Genomic DNA, 21,479 nt, shown 5'->3' with positions numbered 1-21,479 from the left:
ACCGGAGAAAGAATGGTTATTCTTTCCTTAAAGGTCTCTATGGGCTGAGCCCCACAGTTTTTCTCAGTATCCTTTTCCAGTTCTTTATCATTCTAATGGCCAGAAAGTCTTTCTGATTTGGAGGATGCTGAGTATATCCTCTGGTAGCATTTTCTTCGCTACTCCTAAGGCATCTCTCAGAGAGAAGTGGTCTACTGGCTGCCTGGTTGGCTCAGGGGGGCTCTGCCTGAACAGAGCAACCTTCAGGCAGAAAATCTAGCAAGAAGCAGAGGAAAAGTGGCGGCGCCCAGCTGAGCTAACGGCCGGACCTACAGCAGGTATCTCTAGTTGACTTTGCACTGTTAAACATTAAAAGGAAAAAAAATCCCAATAAAATGCCAGAGGAGTAATAAGAACATGCTTGAACTAAAGAGCTGAACAGATTTAATAAGAATTCCAAAAAAAAGCTAAGTTCCAGATCATTATGAAATTTGAAGCTTTTGTACTTGGAGTTCTTGTTAGTTTTTATAAAGAGTATATAAATTATATGGGAAAATTGTTAATTTTTTACACTTTAAAATAAATGCTGGTTGTCTCCATGTGTAACTATTAAACAGATCCAATGGTGAGATTCAGTGAATTTTTTGTGCTGAAAGACGGTCTTCCCCCTCTGACTCACAGTTTATAAATGCATCTAAACAACTGCTTTGCAGTCATCATTTGAAAGTCTGAAATTTTACACTAAAAAACGTCCTTGATGCAATAAAAAAGGAAAATAACAACAACCTTCCCCCAACCCTTTCCTGCCCCATCACTACCACAGACACACACACTGGAACTACCTGCTATAGAAATAACACACAATCGGATGATGGTTCTACGTGATTGGATTCAGTGCCCCTTCCCAAGAGATTGTTAAAGGGTTATTGGCAATTTTGCTTGACACTGCCAGATGATTCTGGTCTTGCATATATTCAAAAGTTGATCAAATATATGGTAACTCTCATAAGTGTGTCCCAGAATTATCATTTCATTTCTTGCAGGAATGCCAATGCCAACAACAGCTGTTTCTTATCTCAGCGTACCAGTGGAAGCTTGTCATCCTTCACAAAGCTAGCCTACGTGACAGACACACACATCTCTTACGTCTGGTGTGTCCATTTTTAGTAGCCCAGCCAAAGCAGATTTATTGGCAAATAGTTTTTATATGACACTTTGGTATCTCCTTATACAGATGCTTGTATAACCGCTGTATAGAACTGTATAACTATAATTCCAATGCAGCTATGTGACTCAGATTCTCAAGTGTAAAAATCATCCATTATCCTAGGGCAGCAGCACCGTGGGGTATTGTCTACTGAATTTAAATAGCAAACTACACATGAGTTTATTTATTCCAAAACCAACCTCTGATTTTCCCCTTGCGTTACAGATGCAGTATGTTATTAAGAGCAAGCAAGGGTAGCAGTTCTATCTTTGAATGCTTTTCCTCCCTCGAGGTGACAGGATTCAATATTGTGCCCAAGGTGTTTTTGAAAATCACAAACACAGGCCCCACTGTCTAGGGAAAGTTATTATTTCAACCATTTTCTAATGCGTGAAGAACAGAATGGGTCAAGTGATGCACCCCGGTGTTAAGCTATATTTCAATCGACACAGGGGTCTAACCAGAAAATTAAAAACAATGCTAATGTTATTTAAACTGTGCCAAAAGAGTGCTCCCTGGAATTCAGACACTCATACATTCATTAATCTTTCTACTTTTCTTATATTTGGTGGATTTGGAGTTTAATAACATAGTTGGGTCAAAAGAAAGTGGGGGCAGTTTATGAAAGTAAATAAAATACAGCATTCATTGGGGACAAAATGGAAACCTCATTTATGGCTTTACGAAAAAGGCATTAGGGAGGGTTGACCAGCCTCGGGCACTCAGAAGTATGCAAATTCCAGTAATGGTTTTATGGACAGTCTATCAAGATCTACTCTGGAGCAATGTTACTTGACCTTTTCCCCAATGTACCTTTGCAGACATTTTTTTCTGTAACCACCCTGTGCCTATGAAATTTTAATGCCACAGATACACTGTATAGATGTCTCTTTATGTATTGTATGTGTCTGTGCTTTACCTAAAGAGAGTAAGATTTTTGCACCCCCCCAGGAATCAATTTTTGCCTCCTTGGAGGCAATATCACTCCCACTGAGTATGCTTGATTTAGAGGAAGCAATGAGGGGTCGGGGAGGAAAACGTCTTTTGTGCCTGAAACATGACCTTGACTAGCTCATTTGATACTCATAATGATCTGTGAGGTAGGTATTATTATTTCTTTTTTTATTTTCCAGATGACAAAACAGTTAAGATGACATGAAATGGCATGTCTAAGGTCCTGAGTCAGTAAGTATTAGATCCTAATTTTGGTTTATTACTCAAAGTGAAGTCAGATGATTCAGGAGATGGAGAAAACAAACATGCCACATGTCTACTCCATACCATGCACTGTATGTTCCTTAATGTAACCCTCCCACCCTATGCAGTCACACTGTTTCATTGTTACACATAAAGAAACTGATGCTCAAAAATGGTCAGTAAACTAACCCGGCTAGTAGAGTCATGCAGCCAGTAAGGAGCACACCCAGGATTGCCACCAGGTCTCCTCTTCTTTCAAGACAGAATTCCTAACTGTTGGGTACAGCAATGTTCCCTAGGCCTATGAATTTCAGTTGAAGATATTCAGGTGAGACTTCTGGGAAAGTTCTTTAAAAGTGGTTGACTAAACTGAAGAGCAGCTTTTGCCCTTTTCCCACCCTCCTTCTTCCTGCCTTGGAACGTGGATGTAATGATGGCCAGAGACGTGGTAACCAGGAGAACAGAAGCCGTCTTGGTTGCAATTCCCCAGAAGCAGACAGAGACAAGGATGTGAGTGTAAGTAGCTGGAGCATTGATTTCAGGAAGTACTGGTAGAAGAACCGGAAGTGAGACAGGGAAGGGAGGAAAGCTGATAAAGGTTGCATTACTGCTTTGGGTCACCTGGGGCCCAGTGCAGCTAGGGCTTCAATGTAGGACACACTTAAGAGTTGTCCCCCAGACCCCCTAGGGGCAAGGGAATGAGGGTATTTATCTACTATTGCTTGAGGGCTATTCCTGGGATATAGGGGGTCATGAACCCCCCAGTACTTCTGGCCACTTGTGCTGATGAGCCGGCTCCCACGACCAGAGAAGGCCTTAAAGACAGAGTCCCAGTATGAGTAGTTGGAAGCCTAGGTTTGCTATGCCTAGGCATGATGACTACCAGAAGGGACATGGCAGCACCCTGACAATTTATGCTACAGGAGCTATGCACTAAGAATGGCTGAGAAGATACGACAAATCTGCATTCCTAATGAATCTGTAGTTACCATCCCAGTTTATCCCAGATTTGTATGTGAGAAACTTAAAAACCTTTACTTTGTGTAAGACATTGTTATTTGTGTTTTCTCTGACATTCTGCCAAACCTGCTTCTAACTGAACCACTCTCGCCCATCCAAACCATCTGTGATTGCTCATATCATTCCTGGCTTACATTATAAACTGCTGAACAGTGGTCCATTAATGGATGCACCATGATTTACTGAGGAAATACCTTCTTTGGGAATATTTAGGTTGTTTCCAGGTTTTCACTAGTATAAGTAAGGCTGCAATGAACATCTTTGTAGATAAATCTTTGAATCTATTTTTTGTTAATTTTCTTAAGCAAAATGCCTAGAAGTATATTTACTTGATAAAGGATAGGAATATTTTAAAGGCATTTTATACAAATTACATTCCTGCCAACAGGAATCTTTTTTACTGATCCAGGTGGAAAGAGAAACTCCATTTTCCTCAGGTCAGTGGCATCTGGTTGGTATAATTCTCAAGGCACATTTAGATGTACTGCATGATACAGCGGATTATCTGAGAACACGCCTTTGACATCCTGTCTTCCCATGATAGATTGTAAAATTTTTGAGTTCAGAAAGGCACTCAGAATAATGGCTTTTGATCTCACATCATAACCCAGAGTCTTGAGGGGTATCTGAATCAATAAGGGTGCCCAGAATACAGATTCAGAAGAACTGGATTTGAGTCCTGACTCCATCACCATAGCATGATCTTAAGCAAGTTTTGTTTTCTTCCTGAGCCTTATTTTTCTTATATGTAAAGTGAGAATAATATCTCCCTTACTGAAATGTTACCAGGATAAAATGAGAAAATGAGTATGAAATTGCTTTGTAAAATATTAGCCACCATACAAATAATGTTTATAACCACATACTTATGGGATGTTGCCTGAATGATGGTAATCCTGGAATCAATCTCTCTGCCTCATCTGGGCAGCATTTGTCTTTAACCTTTGGATCCACTCCTAACTCCTATTAACATGCCATATATAGTATACAATGTAGCAGAGAGAAATGCCTTTGAACGTCATCTAACTGCCTGTATTTTTTTCTACATCTCTGTCTGCCTAGACCAATGGTATTGGCCCAACAGAACCTTCATTCTTAGGTAGACCATTATTCATCAACATGAATGATGAACAGACTAGTTCATATATGATACAATGGGAAATAGAGGGCCAAAGACTGTTTTATAATCAGAGGGTTATACTGATGGAAAGATAAGAAGATTATTTTTGTGGTACTATATACTGTGTATTACTGGTAGGAGAGCAGAGTTTGAGAGGTAGTGCATAAGGGAATTTGGTGTCCAGTGAAAGTAAGAAATCACAGATGACTCCATACTTCTAAGACTTAGTCACCAGGCAACTGGGAGTTCTATTGGCAGGAAAAAAATACATATTTAGGTTAAAATATTTGCAAGGTTGGTCTTTCCACTGAAACTCAAGTTAAAGGACAGGACTGTTAAGTACCATATGACAGCTGAAGGCATAGAAATGGCTGGACTCTTTAAGGAAAGAAGGCTGTTAAAAAGAGAATTGTACCCTGGAGAATTGTTCCCTGGTGGTGGCAATAGAAAAGCCACCAGAGAAAGACAGTACAGAAACTAGAATGAAGTAGGGTGAAATACAAGAAGGACAGCCAGATGGTGAGGTATGATCTCCAGTGGCTTCCAACGGACTAAAAGTATAGAAGAGAAATACATACTGGTCACAAGATCACTGGTGATCTTAACAGGGCAATTTTCTAAGAGTGGTGAAGACTGAACCAGATCATAGAAGTGGAAGGAGGAGGTAGATGGAGGTGAAGCAGCAGAATTAGATCCATGCTAAACATTTGAGAAGTTGGGTATGAAGGAGGAGAACGTAAATGCAGAGGCGAACACCTGAGGGTTACTCATGCCTCTCTCTCATTCTGTAAACCAGACCACTTGATTCATTTACTTATGAAATTTGTTTAGGGTCTTCTTTATAATAATAAATGACGTGAAAAACTTATTCTACCTTTTTCACTTCCTGTGGTCATAATCAAGATTATAATACAGTGTTTCAGTTTTCATGTAGTTATTAATGCCGAATGTCTAAGTATGTATACATTAATTTTCCCCACTGCAATTGTTTTCTATATGATTTCTATTTTCTATTTTCTTTTGATGTGATGCATATAGCTCCTATAGCAAGAGGAAGTTTTCTATCACTTAACTGAAAGGCCAAGTTAAATTTAACACTTTTCAAAACGTTAAATTAAAATAAGAATAGTCCTTTGTATGTCTATACCATATATCAAAAGTAAAGATTCAATGAAAACTTTAAGATCACTTACAAAACTTTCAAAGATGGGCAGATTTTCCATAAAGATTTCAACAGCAGAGACAGATGGGCTACATTCCAGAGGGGAAGGTCACAAGAGTGATGAATGAGACCTCTGATGTCTGCCATAGCTGTGAAAATCTTTATGGCTAACTAAAATTCCTCACGAATAACAACGTGTAAATATTATATGAGCTGTCAGACAGATAACACTGAGCTCTGAGGCCATCGTGCATGGTGAGCAGAATACCACACCGTGGGATTTGTCAGTAGATTGCCAAGTCATTTGGAGTATCAGGCTTACATTTGATCTGGGAAGTCGAGAGTTCACACTAAGCTACTTGGCAAGGTGACTGAGCTGTGGAGATAAACACTATATCTAATATCCAATGCTGCTGGCTGCACAGTCCCACGAAGTCTAATAACCAGTATTTGGTGGCACTGCTTGAAAGAAAAGCTCCTGCAAACCGACTTGTACAAAACTCGAAGAACCTCACTATGATTATTAGGACAGTAAGAAAGAAATCAAGTCTCATAAGGACACATACAGGAGGACAGGTGTCTATATAAATAGAGCCGTGACTGACTCACGGAATTTCTGAATGATTTCCAACAGAAGTGGCTCACTGTATTACCATCGTATTACCATCGAGCTTTCCTCCAGGTAAAAGTGTCTTTAGGCCATCTGGGTTAGCCAGGTTACTAACAAGTCAGTGCAATATTGCCAGGTGCCTTTAGTGTCTCTCCAGATGTGCTTTTAAAAGACGGCAGGCAGTCGACACCATTAGCTGAATGTTCTCCGTGTGAATGATATTGTACTGGGCACCAGGGAAATTTCAAGGAAAGTAAAATTTGAAACCTGAGCCAGTAGGGATTAACTCAGATATTAAAAACCAAATGACTATAGATAGGATGTACCTCCATTTAGAAAGCAAGGTAAGAGTGAGAAAGAGCTAAGAATATGAGAGTAATTAAAGCAGCAGGAAAGTGGGAGATACTCTGTTTTGGTCTCACTTCTTTATTTTACTGTAAAAGAACTAAACATCTGTATCTTAGTCATAGCCGCATGGTCAGCAGAGTGTGCTTCCCAGCCCCCTGACCTTGGGGTTGACCATGTGACTTTCTTTGGCCAGTGGGGCTTCAGCAGACAGGATATGACCAGAAGCTTGTCCTCTTATGCTCTGGTGATCTGCCAGGTGGCCTCTGATCCTTCAGCCTGGGTCTCAAAAAACCCAACACATTTAGAGACAATCTGAACTGATCGAGCAGCCAATCTGCAGATCAAACCGAGCCAACCTGTGCCTGAAGCAGAGCTCCCCAGTCAAATGTGATCCAGGTCACAAGAGACCCGAAGTGTGACGATAGGAGGCAGAGGGATAGGAGGGGGTGGGGAGAGAGAGAGAGAAGAAAGAACATCAAAGAGATTGGAGAATAGAAAAATATTCACAAGCCAAGTCTCCCCCATTTGTTACTAGCCACTTCCTCTATGATCATCCAACGATTAATGGGGATTTTCCCCTTTAGTCTATGCAGTTGACACTTGCCACTCACTAGTCCCTGGAACCCCTTCTCTAAAGCTGATAATCCATAGTGATTACAAGTGTGAAGTTACATATGTTATTAAACTTGTCCAGTCTCAATTTTCTCTTCTGTGAAATGAGACAATAATAGTCCTTATTGTACAGGATTGTTTTGCCGATTAAACAGGTTAATCCATGTGAGATGCTTCCTCAGTGTTGAGAGCAAAAAGTGCTAAATATTTTTTGTCTCCTTACTCCTAACCCTTATTGTTATTATCATCATAATTAATATAGCAAGTTATCAGGATATTTCTTCCATTAACGAACTCCAGTGTGAGGAATCCCAGGGTAAAGGAGAGACTATGGTTCTAGAGCTACCACCAAAGCATGGGCCTAGGAAACAACTCCAGTAAATCAGCCCTCTTCCCAGCCATTTTCTAACTCTTCAAAAACCTTTATGCAGCTCTCAGAGTAGTAAAACTTGAAAGTAGACAAATCTCCCTTTTGGCATTCTGATGCTGGTGTCAACTACAAAAGTCCACTGTGTTTTATCACTCCATATTAGTATTGCTTAGGAACTCAAAACAAACAGCTAAGTATTTTTAGAAAGAAAGAAAACAGACATTTTCATTTTCATTTCTAGTTTTAGCTCTGGGTTTTAAATTCAATTTCACATTATCAAATTCAACTATCTTCTTTTTTTCTATTGAAATTGGTGCGGCTGGTTCATGTTAGAAGAGTGCTCTGCCCTGTCCTGTCTAAGACATGAGCCTTGGTGTCCTTTATTTTGCCCTAAGAGAGCAAGGGTTCTAGTGAGCTGCTGTGTGGGGCTCCAGGACCAACCAAGAATTTGGCTTCAGAACTTTCCCTCTTCTCCTGACACCTCTAATAGACGCATCTGCTCCAGATCACCTAGGCCAAGTCTTCTGAATTAGTCTCTTTCCCTTGATAGCTGACTTAGGTCAAGTTCTACAACATGAACTCTCACTTTCTTACCTTTGGAGACTAAATCCCTCTGCCCTTAACTCACATCATAAATGAGCTCATGCCATTCAACTCCTCTTCTAATTTTTTTCCCAGACATTTCCTGCTTAGATTTTCTCTTTCAAGTCAAATTGCCCCCATGTTGACTAATCCTTCAATTATTCTCTCTCTTGTCTGCCTATTTCTAGCTCATTAAAACATTAGCACTCTCTAAAACCTATATTTATATTCATTATACATACATAAGAAATCCCTCTTCTGGACAAAAGGGCTATAAGGAGGGTACATAGAAAATTGGAAAGGGGAATATTCATCATATCAGATTGGCTAAGTAGAAGGGAGAACCTGATTGTCATCACTGAATACATCTTGTGAGTCTTGCTAAGAGAAATTAAGGGCCAGGTAATCAGAAGCATTCTCTGCTAGACTCCTGTCAGATGAAATAGTCTCTAGCTTGGATTTGAATGCGGCCTCAGGGACAATGTGCAGGAATACTAGTCTCTATAGAACATCTCATTTGACTCACTGTAGAATTAATTCCTCCTTCACTCCACTCCTCTAACACCCACTATTTACCACAACTATAGAAGGTCACGATTTTTAAAATAGGACTATCTCTTCTCATGGGTCCAACTCAGATAGTTAAGAATTTGAGTGTTTCAAGGCCAAGATTCTGACTTTCTCATCTTCCTGTTTCAAGTGCCTAGTGTTAGTAAATCTATGAATGAATGAATGAATGGATGCTATAGGCAGAGTAAGTCACACCATGTCACTTCCTCGCTCAGAACTCTCTTAAGTCTTCCCTTCTTACTAGGAACAGATTCCACAGGCTTTCAACTGCAGTAGACAAGACTCCACCTGGTCTGGCAATTAGTTGTTCAGTGATCTCCTGTTATTCATCATCTCGCTTAGTCAGCTTCAGTCATACCAGCCTCCTTATTGTTCCCCAACCTCCTTAAGCATGCTCCAATCTTGGGGTCGTTGCATTTATTGTTTCCTCCACCTGGGACCCTCTGACCTTCATATCTGCCTGGCTTGCCTCCTCACTTCTCTTTCAAATGTCACCACCCTAACCACCTCATTCAAAGAGTCCCTTCCCCCTATTACCTCCATCCCCTTTAGTCTGCTTTATTCCTCTTTATCAAACTTACAATGATCTGATTGCCTTCTCCTATTAAAATTCAAGCTCCATGAGAAAGAAATTCTCTTCTATTTATTACTGTTTCTCCAGTACCTAGAACAGAGTTTGACCAATACTGGTCATTGAATAGGTATTTTTGAGTGACAGAATGAATCAACTCATACTTGGCTGAAAATGGAGTGAAGCTCACAACTTTTTTAGGACTTTAGGCTAGGCACTAGACTAAGTTCTTCCCTACTAGAACTTAGAGTGGGAATAATTTTATAGTGTGAAGTTACTCATTCAATCAAGGTCTATCCTGTGTCTACCTGCAAGGTGTTAGATGCATGAAATTGAGAAAAAAAAAGAGCCAGTGCATGCCCTTTACCCTTATGGTGCTCACACTCCAACCCATTTCTTTTTACGACCTATTTTATTGAGTATCCTTCATTCTAACTCTTGTCTGTCATTGGTATGTATGCTGCTGAGCTTTAGGTGTAAGGCAAGAGGCTGACGTAATTTTATGTTGTCCCAAAAGTCCTTACCCATTAATGGAGATCATGAGGTCAGACACCTTAAATAATGATCATCACTACACACACTGGACAAAGTCATCAACCTCATTATGAAAGCAAGAGTAAATCAAATTATCCAGTGACTAGAATGAACCTATTACAATGCCTTTTTCTCAGATGCTTCTAGATGTCTGTGAGTTACACTACCCCCTCACCGACTGCATTCCCCAGGAAGCAGACTGTAAGGTAAAGGTGAGAGATCAGGATGTAAGCTGTGGCTTTGCAACCGACACCTATGAAAGGCGGAAGAAAGGAAGCAGGAATGGCAACCTGGAGAAGTCAAGCTAGGATGCAGGCCCAGTGACGGTCTCATTCAGCCCTCAGGAGCTCTTGAGCTAGAATGATAGCGTTCTCCTGAGTGAGGCCAAAATCACCACATCTTTAAACTCTTGCATTAATCAGGAGCTGCCCATGGAAGGGGCATGACCTTCGGTGAGGCAGCTGAGGCAGCTCCTGAAGGGACAGATAGCTGAGCATTATCTTCTGAGGCTCCTCCTCCTCACTGAGGGGACCTAGGAGCACAGAAAAGTAGTTTCCAATTATTCCTCAGATGCAGGTCAGTCTACTTTGTGCTCATGTGACCCCACTGCTATGACCACAGACTGTCCAGGAGTTGGTATACAGGAGTGGCCCTCAACCAGGGGCAATTTTGCCCTCCAGGAGACTTGTGACAACATCTGGAGACATTTTCGGTTGTCACAACTGAGGGAGTGGGGTGCTACTGGCATGCAGTGGGTAGAGGCCAGGAATGTTGCTCAACATCCCATAATGCACAGGATAGTCCCCACAACACAGAACTGTCTGGCTTAAAGTGTTGACAGTGCCCAGGTCAAGAAAGCCTGGTTACAGTCTAGCCTAAGGCCTATAAGGTAGCCTTCATTTTAAATAAACAGTAAATAACTGAACCAATCAGATGGTCTCTTAGAGAGTTTGACTGTAATACATAGAGAGAAATTTAGATGGGAAGTTAGAAACAGTCAGAAAGCTAAAGAAGAGGACAGAAGTCAGCAGGCAGTAGAAGCTCTGAGTAAGAAGAAGGCGAAGGGAGGAGAGAAGCTACGTACTGTGACAGTTTGAAGTCTACCGCCGCAAAGGCAAACATGGAGACAGGCAAATACATGCTTCATGGTGACTGTTGTTCCCCGTCCTTCTTTAGGTTCCCATGTAGCCTTAAAGTGCTCCTCATCACCTAAGCCCATCCCTGTTCCTTACCGCCTTAAGGACACACAGCACAGTCCAAAGCACACCTGCAGTAGACTGAAGTCAAGATGATTGTTACTGCTGATATCTGAAAGTATATTCAGAAGTTCAAAAGAGTGGTTTTTAAACCAGGAATTGTTTACAGAAGTCTACAGAAACACCAAAATGCCTTTTGTTTTCACCTCAAAGTTCTCATCAAAAAGTATTTTGTAATCCCACACTGGTTGTGTTCTGAAAATGGAAAACATCCAAATGGAAAAACGGAAGTAATGATTTTTGCCCACAGGGATGTGATTCCACCATTTCTGTTGGGCAAAGCTTTGTATTTTGGAACAGATGACAAAATGCTACCCTAGGCCAAACGCACAAATGCCTTCATTTTCTGGGGAGTGTAAAAACATACCTTTCAGAGCCAGCACTCAACTAAAATAGTGTCCATGTGTCATGCAACTGATTCAGAGCTCTGATCCTGGTTTCCCAGTCCTAGGTACTCATGTGGCCCAGAGGAGACTATCATGATGAGGAAGATGAAAAAAGAAACAGGTATTTGCCTCATCTCTGCCATCCCACCAAACTAATTTCCAAGCAGGAACATGATGAAGGAGAGGTGGTTAGTTAGTGGTTAGATCAAGGTATGCATCACCATTTAGCCTGAAAGCCAGAACATGCACAGGCTATCATAATAGCTTCATACACTCTAGAAGAGGTTAATGCTGTCGGTGTTGCACTCAGATCCCTTCTTCTGGCAGGTGTACCCAACCCCAGCTGCTGTGAGCATTGGCTGGTGTGGGCGCATTGTACTCATCTTCAGAGAACTTCCCTCAGTGAAATGGAAACTGCCTTGCTGACCACCATTCCCTAGAAATCCACACCCAATGGCTGACTGACGTGGGGAAGCAAAAGCTCAGCTCCCGTGCCTCGATATGGGGCCAACTCCATGGACCAATTTGTGCTCCAGAGTTCCTGGTGTGATTAGGCTGAAGTTAGTCTCCATCTTCTTGCTTAGTTTGACTCCCTGACCAGTCTTCCCCCGACTTTATTCTGCTTCCCTCCCTCCCCTTCACCTGAGAGCTGCTCTCTGGACAACTTAACTTGTACTAGAATCCTCGTGTAAGGCTCTATGTCCTTGGAACTTTACCTAAGCCTAGGATGTGCAGCCATCCTTGTATGTTTAGGACTGAGGAGGTTTCCTGGGACATGGCAATTTAAGTGCTAAAACCAAGAACATTCTGGACAAACCAGGACAAGTGGGCAACCTACATAAGACAGATAGATATTTGGGTCCTGAGCTTTGTCTCCAGGAACTTGGCTTGGGGGATCTTAATAACATAAATAAATTTGGTGGTGTTCTGGTAAACCAGCTAGGTCAAAAAGAAAAAAAAAATCTTGATTTGCAGTATTTCCCCATTTTTGTGGGGGTAAGATATTCTCACTATGGCTGATTTCAAGCTACCAAAGTTCAGTTTAACAACCAGCCCACAATTTCTGGTATATGTAACAATTGGCTCTCCTGAGCTAGTATAAACCAGTTCCAGCACACATAATCCCCCAGCAGAAACTGAAAACTTACCTAAGCTTCCTCATATGTTCAAATAAACGGATATGTAGAGCCAATGAGGCAACATTCTGTTATTAAGGCAAATAAATTTAAGGTCTAAATTGGAGAATACAAATCTGAGCTCAAGGAGAAAGGGCCATAGAAATAGGTTCTGAGAAGTGAGTGTAATTATCGTCAGTGTGACTGTTTTTCGCAGGCATCTGCAAACTTACGGAGGGGTTACCAGGATCACTGATAGGTTAGACGGTGTTCGTCCCAAATTCCCAACACTCGGGACGGCACGTGACTGCTGAAGGAATTGGCTCAAATTATTTTGCCCTGAGATTTTACCTGATGGCTTTAGGCTGAAAATCATCTCACATTGTACCTGCAAGCCTCTTCCTGAATTTTATCATGATGGCTTCTTTAAGCCGATCTCAGCTTTACATTACTGGCCCACTCGTATTTCAAATTCATCCATCCCCTGAGGACAATGGTAGCAAGAACTGCAGCACTGCTAGGTGAGATGTCAGCAATTATTAAACGTGCTTCAAGTTCTTCCCCCCTATCTTTTTTGTTAAGTGTGTGAGTGGGTGGTGGTGAGGGTGAGGTTTGGGCAACACTCAAGATGGAAATCAACTTTTTAGCCTTATGTAGCAAGGAGAAACTGTAAACGCTTGGGTTGGTTTAACAAGAGAAAAATAGTTAACCAGGGATTTGATTAAGGCAGTTAAGATTATAAAGCCTGCAGGAAATAACTGATCAGTTCTTTCTTTTTACAGTGTCTCATAATCTGAGAACAAGAAAATCACTCAGTGAAACCCACAGCTTTTAAATTCGGGACAAACAGTAAAAAGGAAATCTGTCTTACAGAGTTCCACAGCCATCAACAGAGTTTAATACTGCAAGAGGTCACTGGGTTAAGAAGCAGAGAATAAAAGCAGAGAATAAAAATTTTTGCCTTTACTGTTTTTTCACTCATCATAAAAGAAATACATGCTTATTAGTAAAAAATCTGTAAAAGTAAAGAGAAAGCAAAACACAATAGCTGCATTTTGATGTATTTGATTTTCAGTCTTTTCTTTATGTGGACCTTTCTGCTGTTTATATTTGATTTTCTAATATAGTTGTGATCATGCTGTAATTTCGAAGACAGCTTTTCCCCTTAAAATATTACATGGCACAGTAGACATTCAGAAAAAGGACTATGTACGGTTATGAACGCTATTATTCTTTGCTGAGAGGCAACATAAAAGGTCATGTTATTTATTGAGTGTCTACTATGGGGTAGTCACTATGCTAAATCTCATGCCACTGTGTGTGTGTTAACAATGGGAGGAGGAAATTTACCTCTCTGCTTTTGGGTATAAGAGAATTTATTCTGTATACGATTTTATTGAACATTTACCAAGTACAGATACTACGTTAGGTAACGGAGAATATAACTGTCAACAAGACTAAAACCATCTGGTCCTGACAGAGATTAGGATCTGCTCATTGATTATTCACCTACTCGTTAGTTACACAAGTAACTGTTGAGCTCTTATAATATGCAAAACACTGCACGTTCAGGTGAGATCCATGAAAAACGTTTTCAGAAAGGAGAGACTACTTACATTGAGAATTAAATGCAAGAGAATGAATGCTACTTCTACGTGTAGCTTGACTCTAACAGGTAGATACTAAATTATACCATTGAGTTGATAGAAATGATACCAACGGTAATAACAAACACTTGTATAGCACTTACTATGTAGGCACTGCTCTAAGGGTTTTACGTAAAGTAATGATTTGATCTTCATTATAACACTATGAGATAGTATTACCATATTTCATTGAATTCAAAACCCCATTGGATATAAGGTATATTCTGATTTCAGAGCAGTTAAAACATGGGGGGTATGTCTTAAATTTGATGAAATATGTTATTATTATCCCCATTTACAGATGAGGAATAAACAGATTAAGTATCTGAGCCAGAATTTGAACCTGATTGATCTAGTTCCAGAGCCTGCACTCTTAACCAATATCCTACCCCACTGGTGAGATGACACCTGGCCCCGGAGCACTATACGCATCTGTGTGATCTTGATTATGTCATATGGTCTCTCTGCCCCTATTTCGTCATCTCTAAAGTAAGGGCAGGGCTAGGGTAGTTGAGTACCCTCAACCTTTCTGGACTGCCACCCACAGAAAGAATACATTTTACACTGTGATGTAGTATAAGTATATATACACACACAACCCCCTAACTGAAACCAAAGTGTCAAAGTGATACTTAACCCTGCTTGTGCAATGTACTCTGATATTTTCTAATCTGTTCCATTTCATTCCATTAAAAAATTGCTGGTTGCATGTCATTAAACTGATTTCAGGATTCACTAATGAGGACTCTGAAAACAACTCATAGATATTCTCTAAGCTTCTCTCCAGTTAGGAAATTCCACAGCATAAGGGGATTCGTGGGGTAGGGTACGGGCTGGAAACCTCAGGAAAGAGCTGACCCTTTTGCCTCATAAATACTCATTTTCTTTTTAATTGGATCATGGTTTTACTACCTTCAGCAGAAAGTTCTCATTATTAAACTCTTTCGCAAATATCACTTTAGGGCAAAGATTCCTATACTATTTTCCATGGCATGTTTGGTGAGAAATTAATTGGTGTCCCTGAAAAAGACTTCCATAGTCCCATAAGTAGGACATAAGAGTCACTGACTCGATCCCCCTCTTAGAGTTTCAATGTCTATTAAAAGCTACAAGAATTCCAACAGGAAAGAAACTTGCTTATTTTTATAACCTAGTATTTTTCAAATCTTATTGACCTCAGAACTATTTTTTCAATAGAGAGTTATTAACATCATACAGAACATTACTGTTCTGAGGAATGTGGCTTGGAAAATGACCCTTTAGGTAATTCTAGAACTTGCAAAATATTAAGACAAATGTAAGTTCTTTCTACTGTTACAGAGAGATTTCTACCTTTGCCCAAATATATAGTTATCCTTGGTGAGAAAAGTAAAATTTAGAACAGAAGCCCAGAGAAGTGAGAAAATAGCCAGAAAAAAAGACCTTAAATTTGTTGTTTTTTTTTTAAAGTCCTTAAATTCTTGAAAATAACAAAAGATGGACAAGTTTCAGACTACTAATCTAGCGAATACTATAGTACAGTATTCATCATTGACAGGAATATATTTTAAACATACATAAAATTTTAAGGATAAATAAATTTTTAAATCACACTATTAGAATGTCTCCTTTTTCTTGGTTTAAGTCACAGAAGTCAATCAGAAGTAGTAGAATATTAAAGCTAGTATTAAAGCAAGCTAGTGTCTATTGATGGATAGAGGTCATATTTTACAATGTTTTTCTCTCCTCCTTTTCTCTCAGATCTAAGATAAAAGAAATAACTTCTTTAACAAGTAGAGATTGGGCCACCAAGAAGAAACAGTGAATACTTTTCTTTAGTAAAAGGCTTCCTCTCTCTACTGATAAAATAACAAAGACAGCTGGTAATGTAATTTTCAAAGGGGAGTGTGTGTGTGTGTGTGTGTGTGTGTGTGTGTGTGTGTGTGTGTTTGTGGGAGAGAGAGAGAGAGAGAGAGGATAAAATGAAGAGACAGACAGAGACAGCGAGCACGTTTAGGGGGTGCAGTTAGTGGCTCATCCTTATTTTTCTTTTATTTGTAATTTCTAAGCTTCAGAAATCACTCTGCTATTATTCCTAGTAACCTGGAAGCAAATTACTAGACATCTAACAATTCAGATTCACTTAATATGACCTTAATGGTATTTTTTTCAAATATATTTTGATTTGTTTGGAGGAAAAGCTCTTTTTCTTTTGAAGAGCACAATTTAACAGCACATAGGACTTCAGAGATGCCCTGCCTACAGTATGGTTTTGATGGTGCATCCAGTTTTTGGTGCAACTTTCCAGAGATCCGTTTTGGCAATACATATCAAAAGCCTTATGAATGTAAACATCCTTTAACACAGTAGTTCCATTTTTTAGGGATTTATCTGGTAGAAAGAGTTTGAGATGTCTATACAGGTGTACAAAGGATGTTAGATATGATACACACATAACTAAAGAAAAGTTATATAAAATAGTGAAAATTCTGAAATAACCTTAATATTGAGTGATTTAGAATTGTCTTAGTAAATCCAGTCCAATCACAGAAGGGAATACTACCCTGCCGTTTAAAAAATTACTCTGCAGAGGAATAAAGACATGAAAGTATTTTTATTACAGTTCTAAGGGAAAAAAGCAGGTCATAAAACTGTAATATATTTTTATCCCTGTTTGGTTTAAAAAAAGGAGAGAATCTGAATTCACACACACACACACAATCCTCTGCAAGAAAGTGTGTAAACCACATTTTTTAGTCGTGGTTATCTCTGAGTGGTGGGATTACGGATAATTTTTCTTTTCCTATTTGTACTCTGTGCTTTCCAAAACTTCCTTGAGGGGCATATATTACCTTTGTAATTTAAAAAAGGATAACACAAAGAAATAATCTTTATTCAGTCCTTAGTCTCACTGCCCTACTTCTCAAATATCCCTTAAACCAAATTGGTTTTCTTTTTGACATCTGTAAGCAAAGTTTGTAAAGCATATATTGATGTTCCACATGAGTATTTAAGAAATTGGCGAATTCCACCGGAGTAGTTAAGAAACTGGCAACTTCCAGGGCTGGCTCCATTTAAGCAGGTGAATTAGTGTCCTTATGAGCGTCTGTGTCTACAGGCCTGACCTTCTTGGAAGTGAGCACCAGTGTGAAAGGTGTGGGGTGCCCCTCCTGGGCCCTCAAAGTTCTTCCCTCACAGCTCAGAGATTACGGCTGACGTTCTACCTCTAGAGAGCCATTCTTCAGGCTTATGGCTTTTCACCCTATTAAAATGCAAATAACCCAGGAGAAGTACACAGTAAACTTTACCTGTCACCTGGGTTAAATGAGTATAACATACCATTTTTGGAGAATAGGTTTTAATGGGGAAGACACAGGCATTTGGGTGGGGCAGGCAGAGAGACTAAAGAATGAATGCATATACGTGGTGTCTGAGGAGTCATTAATATTTGTAATAGTAATATTTTTATTTATGGTTTGTGAGTCACTTACAAGTATGTTATCGCCGTTAATCTCAATTAAATTGAATAGGATGGCTGCCACTAAGGAGATTTAAGCAGACCAGAAATTGGGAAAAATATAGAAGCCAAAATCTGCAGGGTTTATAATTGTTCTACAGACATTCCAAAAAGCCACAATGCCGCTCAATTATGTATATTGCTTTAACTTCCCCCGTTTTTCTTGGCACCTCCTAAGCATGTGTGACACTGTCCAAATAATGACTGCATGTGGATAATAAGGTTAGGCCCAGTCAAGAAAATAAGACAACTTCTTACTTAGTACATTATCAATGTATAACAAAAAACACAGGACCACCACCTTCTAGGAATTTTTGCTCTAAAAGACAATGGCCAACTGGAGGTACCCATGAAAGTATCAATTCAAATACTTTAAAATGTCTGTGAGCATGGATCTTTTTATTAACCTATGGAAAACAGGAAAGAAAGAAAAGGACTAGAAAATAAAAGAAGGCAGAAGAATAAAGGCAGATCATATAGAATTGCTTCTTCTCTATAAAATATATCAATTAAGTAAAGCCGACTTCTTTGGTGTGAATCCTGCCTGGCTCTGTCATCCACTTGCTGTGTGACTGTGTGTCTCAATTTCCTCATCTTTAAAATGGGTATAATGATGGTATCTACCTTATAGGTTGCTTTAAGGATTAAGCTGGGTCATATTTATAACATTGCCAGGCACAAAGTAATTGCCTTAAAATGATGGTTAAGCTTTCATACATACTCATTCATGACCAGAAGGAAATACACCAAAATGTTAACAGATATTAATCCCATGTGGTAGAAGTATGGCTTTTAAAATACCAACCCCACCCCAAACATACATACTTTCATAATCAAAGAAAAAGTGGTATAAATTAACAGCATTAATCAGAGGAAAACAGGAGCTTGACAATTTAATATGCATTGTTATATTAACAAGATGTTCTAATAATAGACTTTCAGTTAACCCAGGCTATTCCTCTTAGTATTAATTATAAAATGTATTTAACTATAAAAGATATAATATTTCTTAATAATAAATAATATAATTGATTATAATAAAATAGTAACATGGAAAAGAAAAAGAATGAACAGAAGTCAAGGATAAAGGGGGATAAGAATACTTAGAGAAAGAAAACATAATGGGCTGAAGTTCCAAGTTGTAGGCAGGGAGTAGCTGATGAATTATATAGAGATAAAGAATTAGAGATTCACCGTAATACATACTGAATTATCATATAATAATGGTATTATATTATAATTATCAGCTTTATGAAGTGAACTGCTATAAGCAGAACTAAAGATTCAAAAAGATTACTAGATTCAAAAATATTACTCAAGTTAGCAGTTGAGAATACATTACAGGAAATGATTATGTATTAGCTGAGGACCAGACAAAATGATCTAATTGGTCCTCCTCTTCTTAACCTTCTTAATTCACCAAGTTGTATTTCAGGATGATTTATGCTTCCAGTGCATTTGGCAGAGATGACTGTAATTCAACTCTTAATTCTTAATTCTTAGTCACCAAGATACAACGAAGAGGTTAAGCAAGGGAAGTTGATAACGACTTACTGGAAAGGAAGTGCTGGGACGCTGGGCCAAAGTCTCTATGGGCTTCATGCAGCTGCCTGATGCGGTCCTCAACGGCCACCTGGGAGGAAGGGGAGAGAGATGATGTTCTACCATGGTATATAATGAGGAGTACTGAAAACAATGTATCCTTTTTGGTAAGATCTTTCAGACTTCTAAGGCTGGAACAATAAAGCAACAATTCATAACTCTGTTCTAATATCTGTTTTAATTCTATATCTGGCCTCTAGGACCCATTTTTATCAAACCAAGGCCAAACAAAAAAGATTTGCAGTCTTGACAATGTTAAAATGAGATTTTTTCCCCCTACATTCTACTCACTGGTAGCCACAAATGAACTACAGCTCCAACTCATACCATCAACAATGCAAATCTTCCATGAAAAGATTAGGGAGGTTGCCATCTGCTATTATACTAGGTGACTAAAGGATCTCAGAAATGATACATACTTTGTCTTAGTCTATTGTTTTTGACATGTTTTCTGGAATCATATTGACTGATAATGAATGGATCATTGAGTTATAGATAATTAATCACTGATAATTAATAACTAACCAAGTGTTGATTGATACTTAAGTATCAGAGAAATAGAGGCAAGGTTTAAATTTAGGGTAACTATAGGGTAGAGAGTGAGAATAAAGAAACGTTCGGATTTCAGATTTTGTTAGACTTGGAAATTACTGGGAAGTATACCTTTAGATGGCATGGAATAAAAATTGCCATTTCTTTTTTTCCTATTATATTTTTCTCCAATATATTGACATGGTATCCAGTCAGTTTAGTGAATTCCATTCTGAGTGGGGAATAAAGGGAAGAATTTTATGGGTGAAACGGTATAGTTTGTCATCTGGCACTGTACCAACCCTGTATCAGTGGTGGTTCCAGGCATCCTAGCTTCTTACCTTGGGCTCTTGATTTGGTTCTGAACAGCTTATGCTAAACTAGAGGGTGGGCAGAACTTGCCCAGATAGATCAGAACTCAAGCAGGTTCACTCATGTGGAGTGGATAATTCCTAAGAGGTAAACAGGTCTTAAACTCATGTGAAAAGTGGCTCAGGTAGTCTGGTCTAAAGCCAGCTCTGACCTTCCCATATCAATCACGGACCTAGCATAGCGTTCAGAACAATCTTCTTTTTATATGTTCTATCTAGCTTTGTCCATCTTTGCTCGGACCAAATATTTGGAAAACTAAGTAGAGTTCCATAAAAAGCAGGGTTTACTTCATTGTTATGCACACAAAAACATGAGGGGCATTTCAAACCGACTTTCCCAGCCTTATGACCCTGCACTCCCACCCAAACTCTGCCTGTCCTGTGATACTGCATCCAACGTAAGACCCCTGAGACTTACTCTCTCTTCTCCTTCTCTCTGGAATGCTCTTAGCCCTCTTCTTTCCCTTTTTAAGGCTGTTCTATGTTTATATGCTAACTTTCCAATCCCCTGAGTTAGAAGTGACTGTTTCCTCAGCGTTCTTACAGCACAGGGTTTACACTTGGAGCACTTCTAGCATACCCATTTGTTTTCGTTATACGCATATGATTATCTCCTGCATGGACTGCAAACTTCTTGATGGCAGCAACTGTTCTTTGCTTATTTCTCCTCTCCTCTCCTCCCTCCCACAGGATGCAATGAACCCTGCACACAGTAGTAAGTGGTAAGAAATATTTGTGGAATGACTAGTTGATCAAACCAATGGGTAAGTGTGTGTGTATGTATGTATGCACGTGTTTGAGAGAGGGAGGGAGAGGGAGAGACAGAAACAAATACAGGAGAATAAACTAGAATGCTCACTGACACTCACTGCATGCTGCATGCTGCATGTCCCTGGGTAAATTATTCTAATTTGAACTTACTTTGTCATTAAAAGGGGACAACAGTATGTCCTACATCATAGAGTTATTAGAGGAATTAAATAAGATGATACATGGGAAGTGTTTAGGCTGGTTTCTATCACATGATAATTGCTCAGTAAATGCTAGCAGCTACTGTTGTTGTTGCTATTATGGTTAATAAATGGAGAGGAATAGGTTATAGTCTGCAAGGCACCACCTACAAAACAGAAATGGCTAATATTTTACTAAGCACTCTGTGCATGACAATATGAAGTAACTTACTTAATCTTCACG

The 21,479-nt window shown here is 39.4% G+C and overlaps 1 protein-coding gene across 9 annotated transcripts in view; it reads right to left on the bottom strand.

Moving 5' to 3' along the window:
• The window catches only part of DMD (dystrophin), a 1,947,932-nt gene that overhangs the window by 191,278 nt on the left and 1,735,175 nt on the right, over positions 1 to 21,479 (bottom strand). For all 9 annotated transcript variants that reach the window (XM_064483309.1, XM_031445593.2, XM_064483311.1 and 6 more), the window contains one exon: positions 19,336 to 19,414. In XM_064483309.1, the coding sequence (XP_064339379.1) occupies positions 19,336 to 19,414 (79 nt within the window). The remainder of the gene's footprint in view (positions 1 to 19,335; positions 19,415 to 21,479) is intronic.

This window comes from Camelus dromedarius, chromosome X, assembly GCF_036321535.1.
Source record: "Camelus dromedarius isolate mCamDro1 chromosome X, mCamDro1.pat, whole genome shotgun sequence".
NCBI lineage: Eukaryota > Metazoa > Chordata > Mammalia > Artiodactyla > Camelidae > Camelus > Camelus dromedarius.
This window is presented reverse-complemented; position numbering and strand designations above follow the sequence as displayed.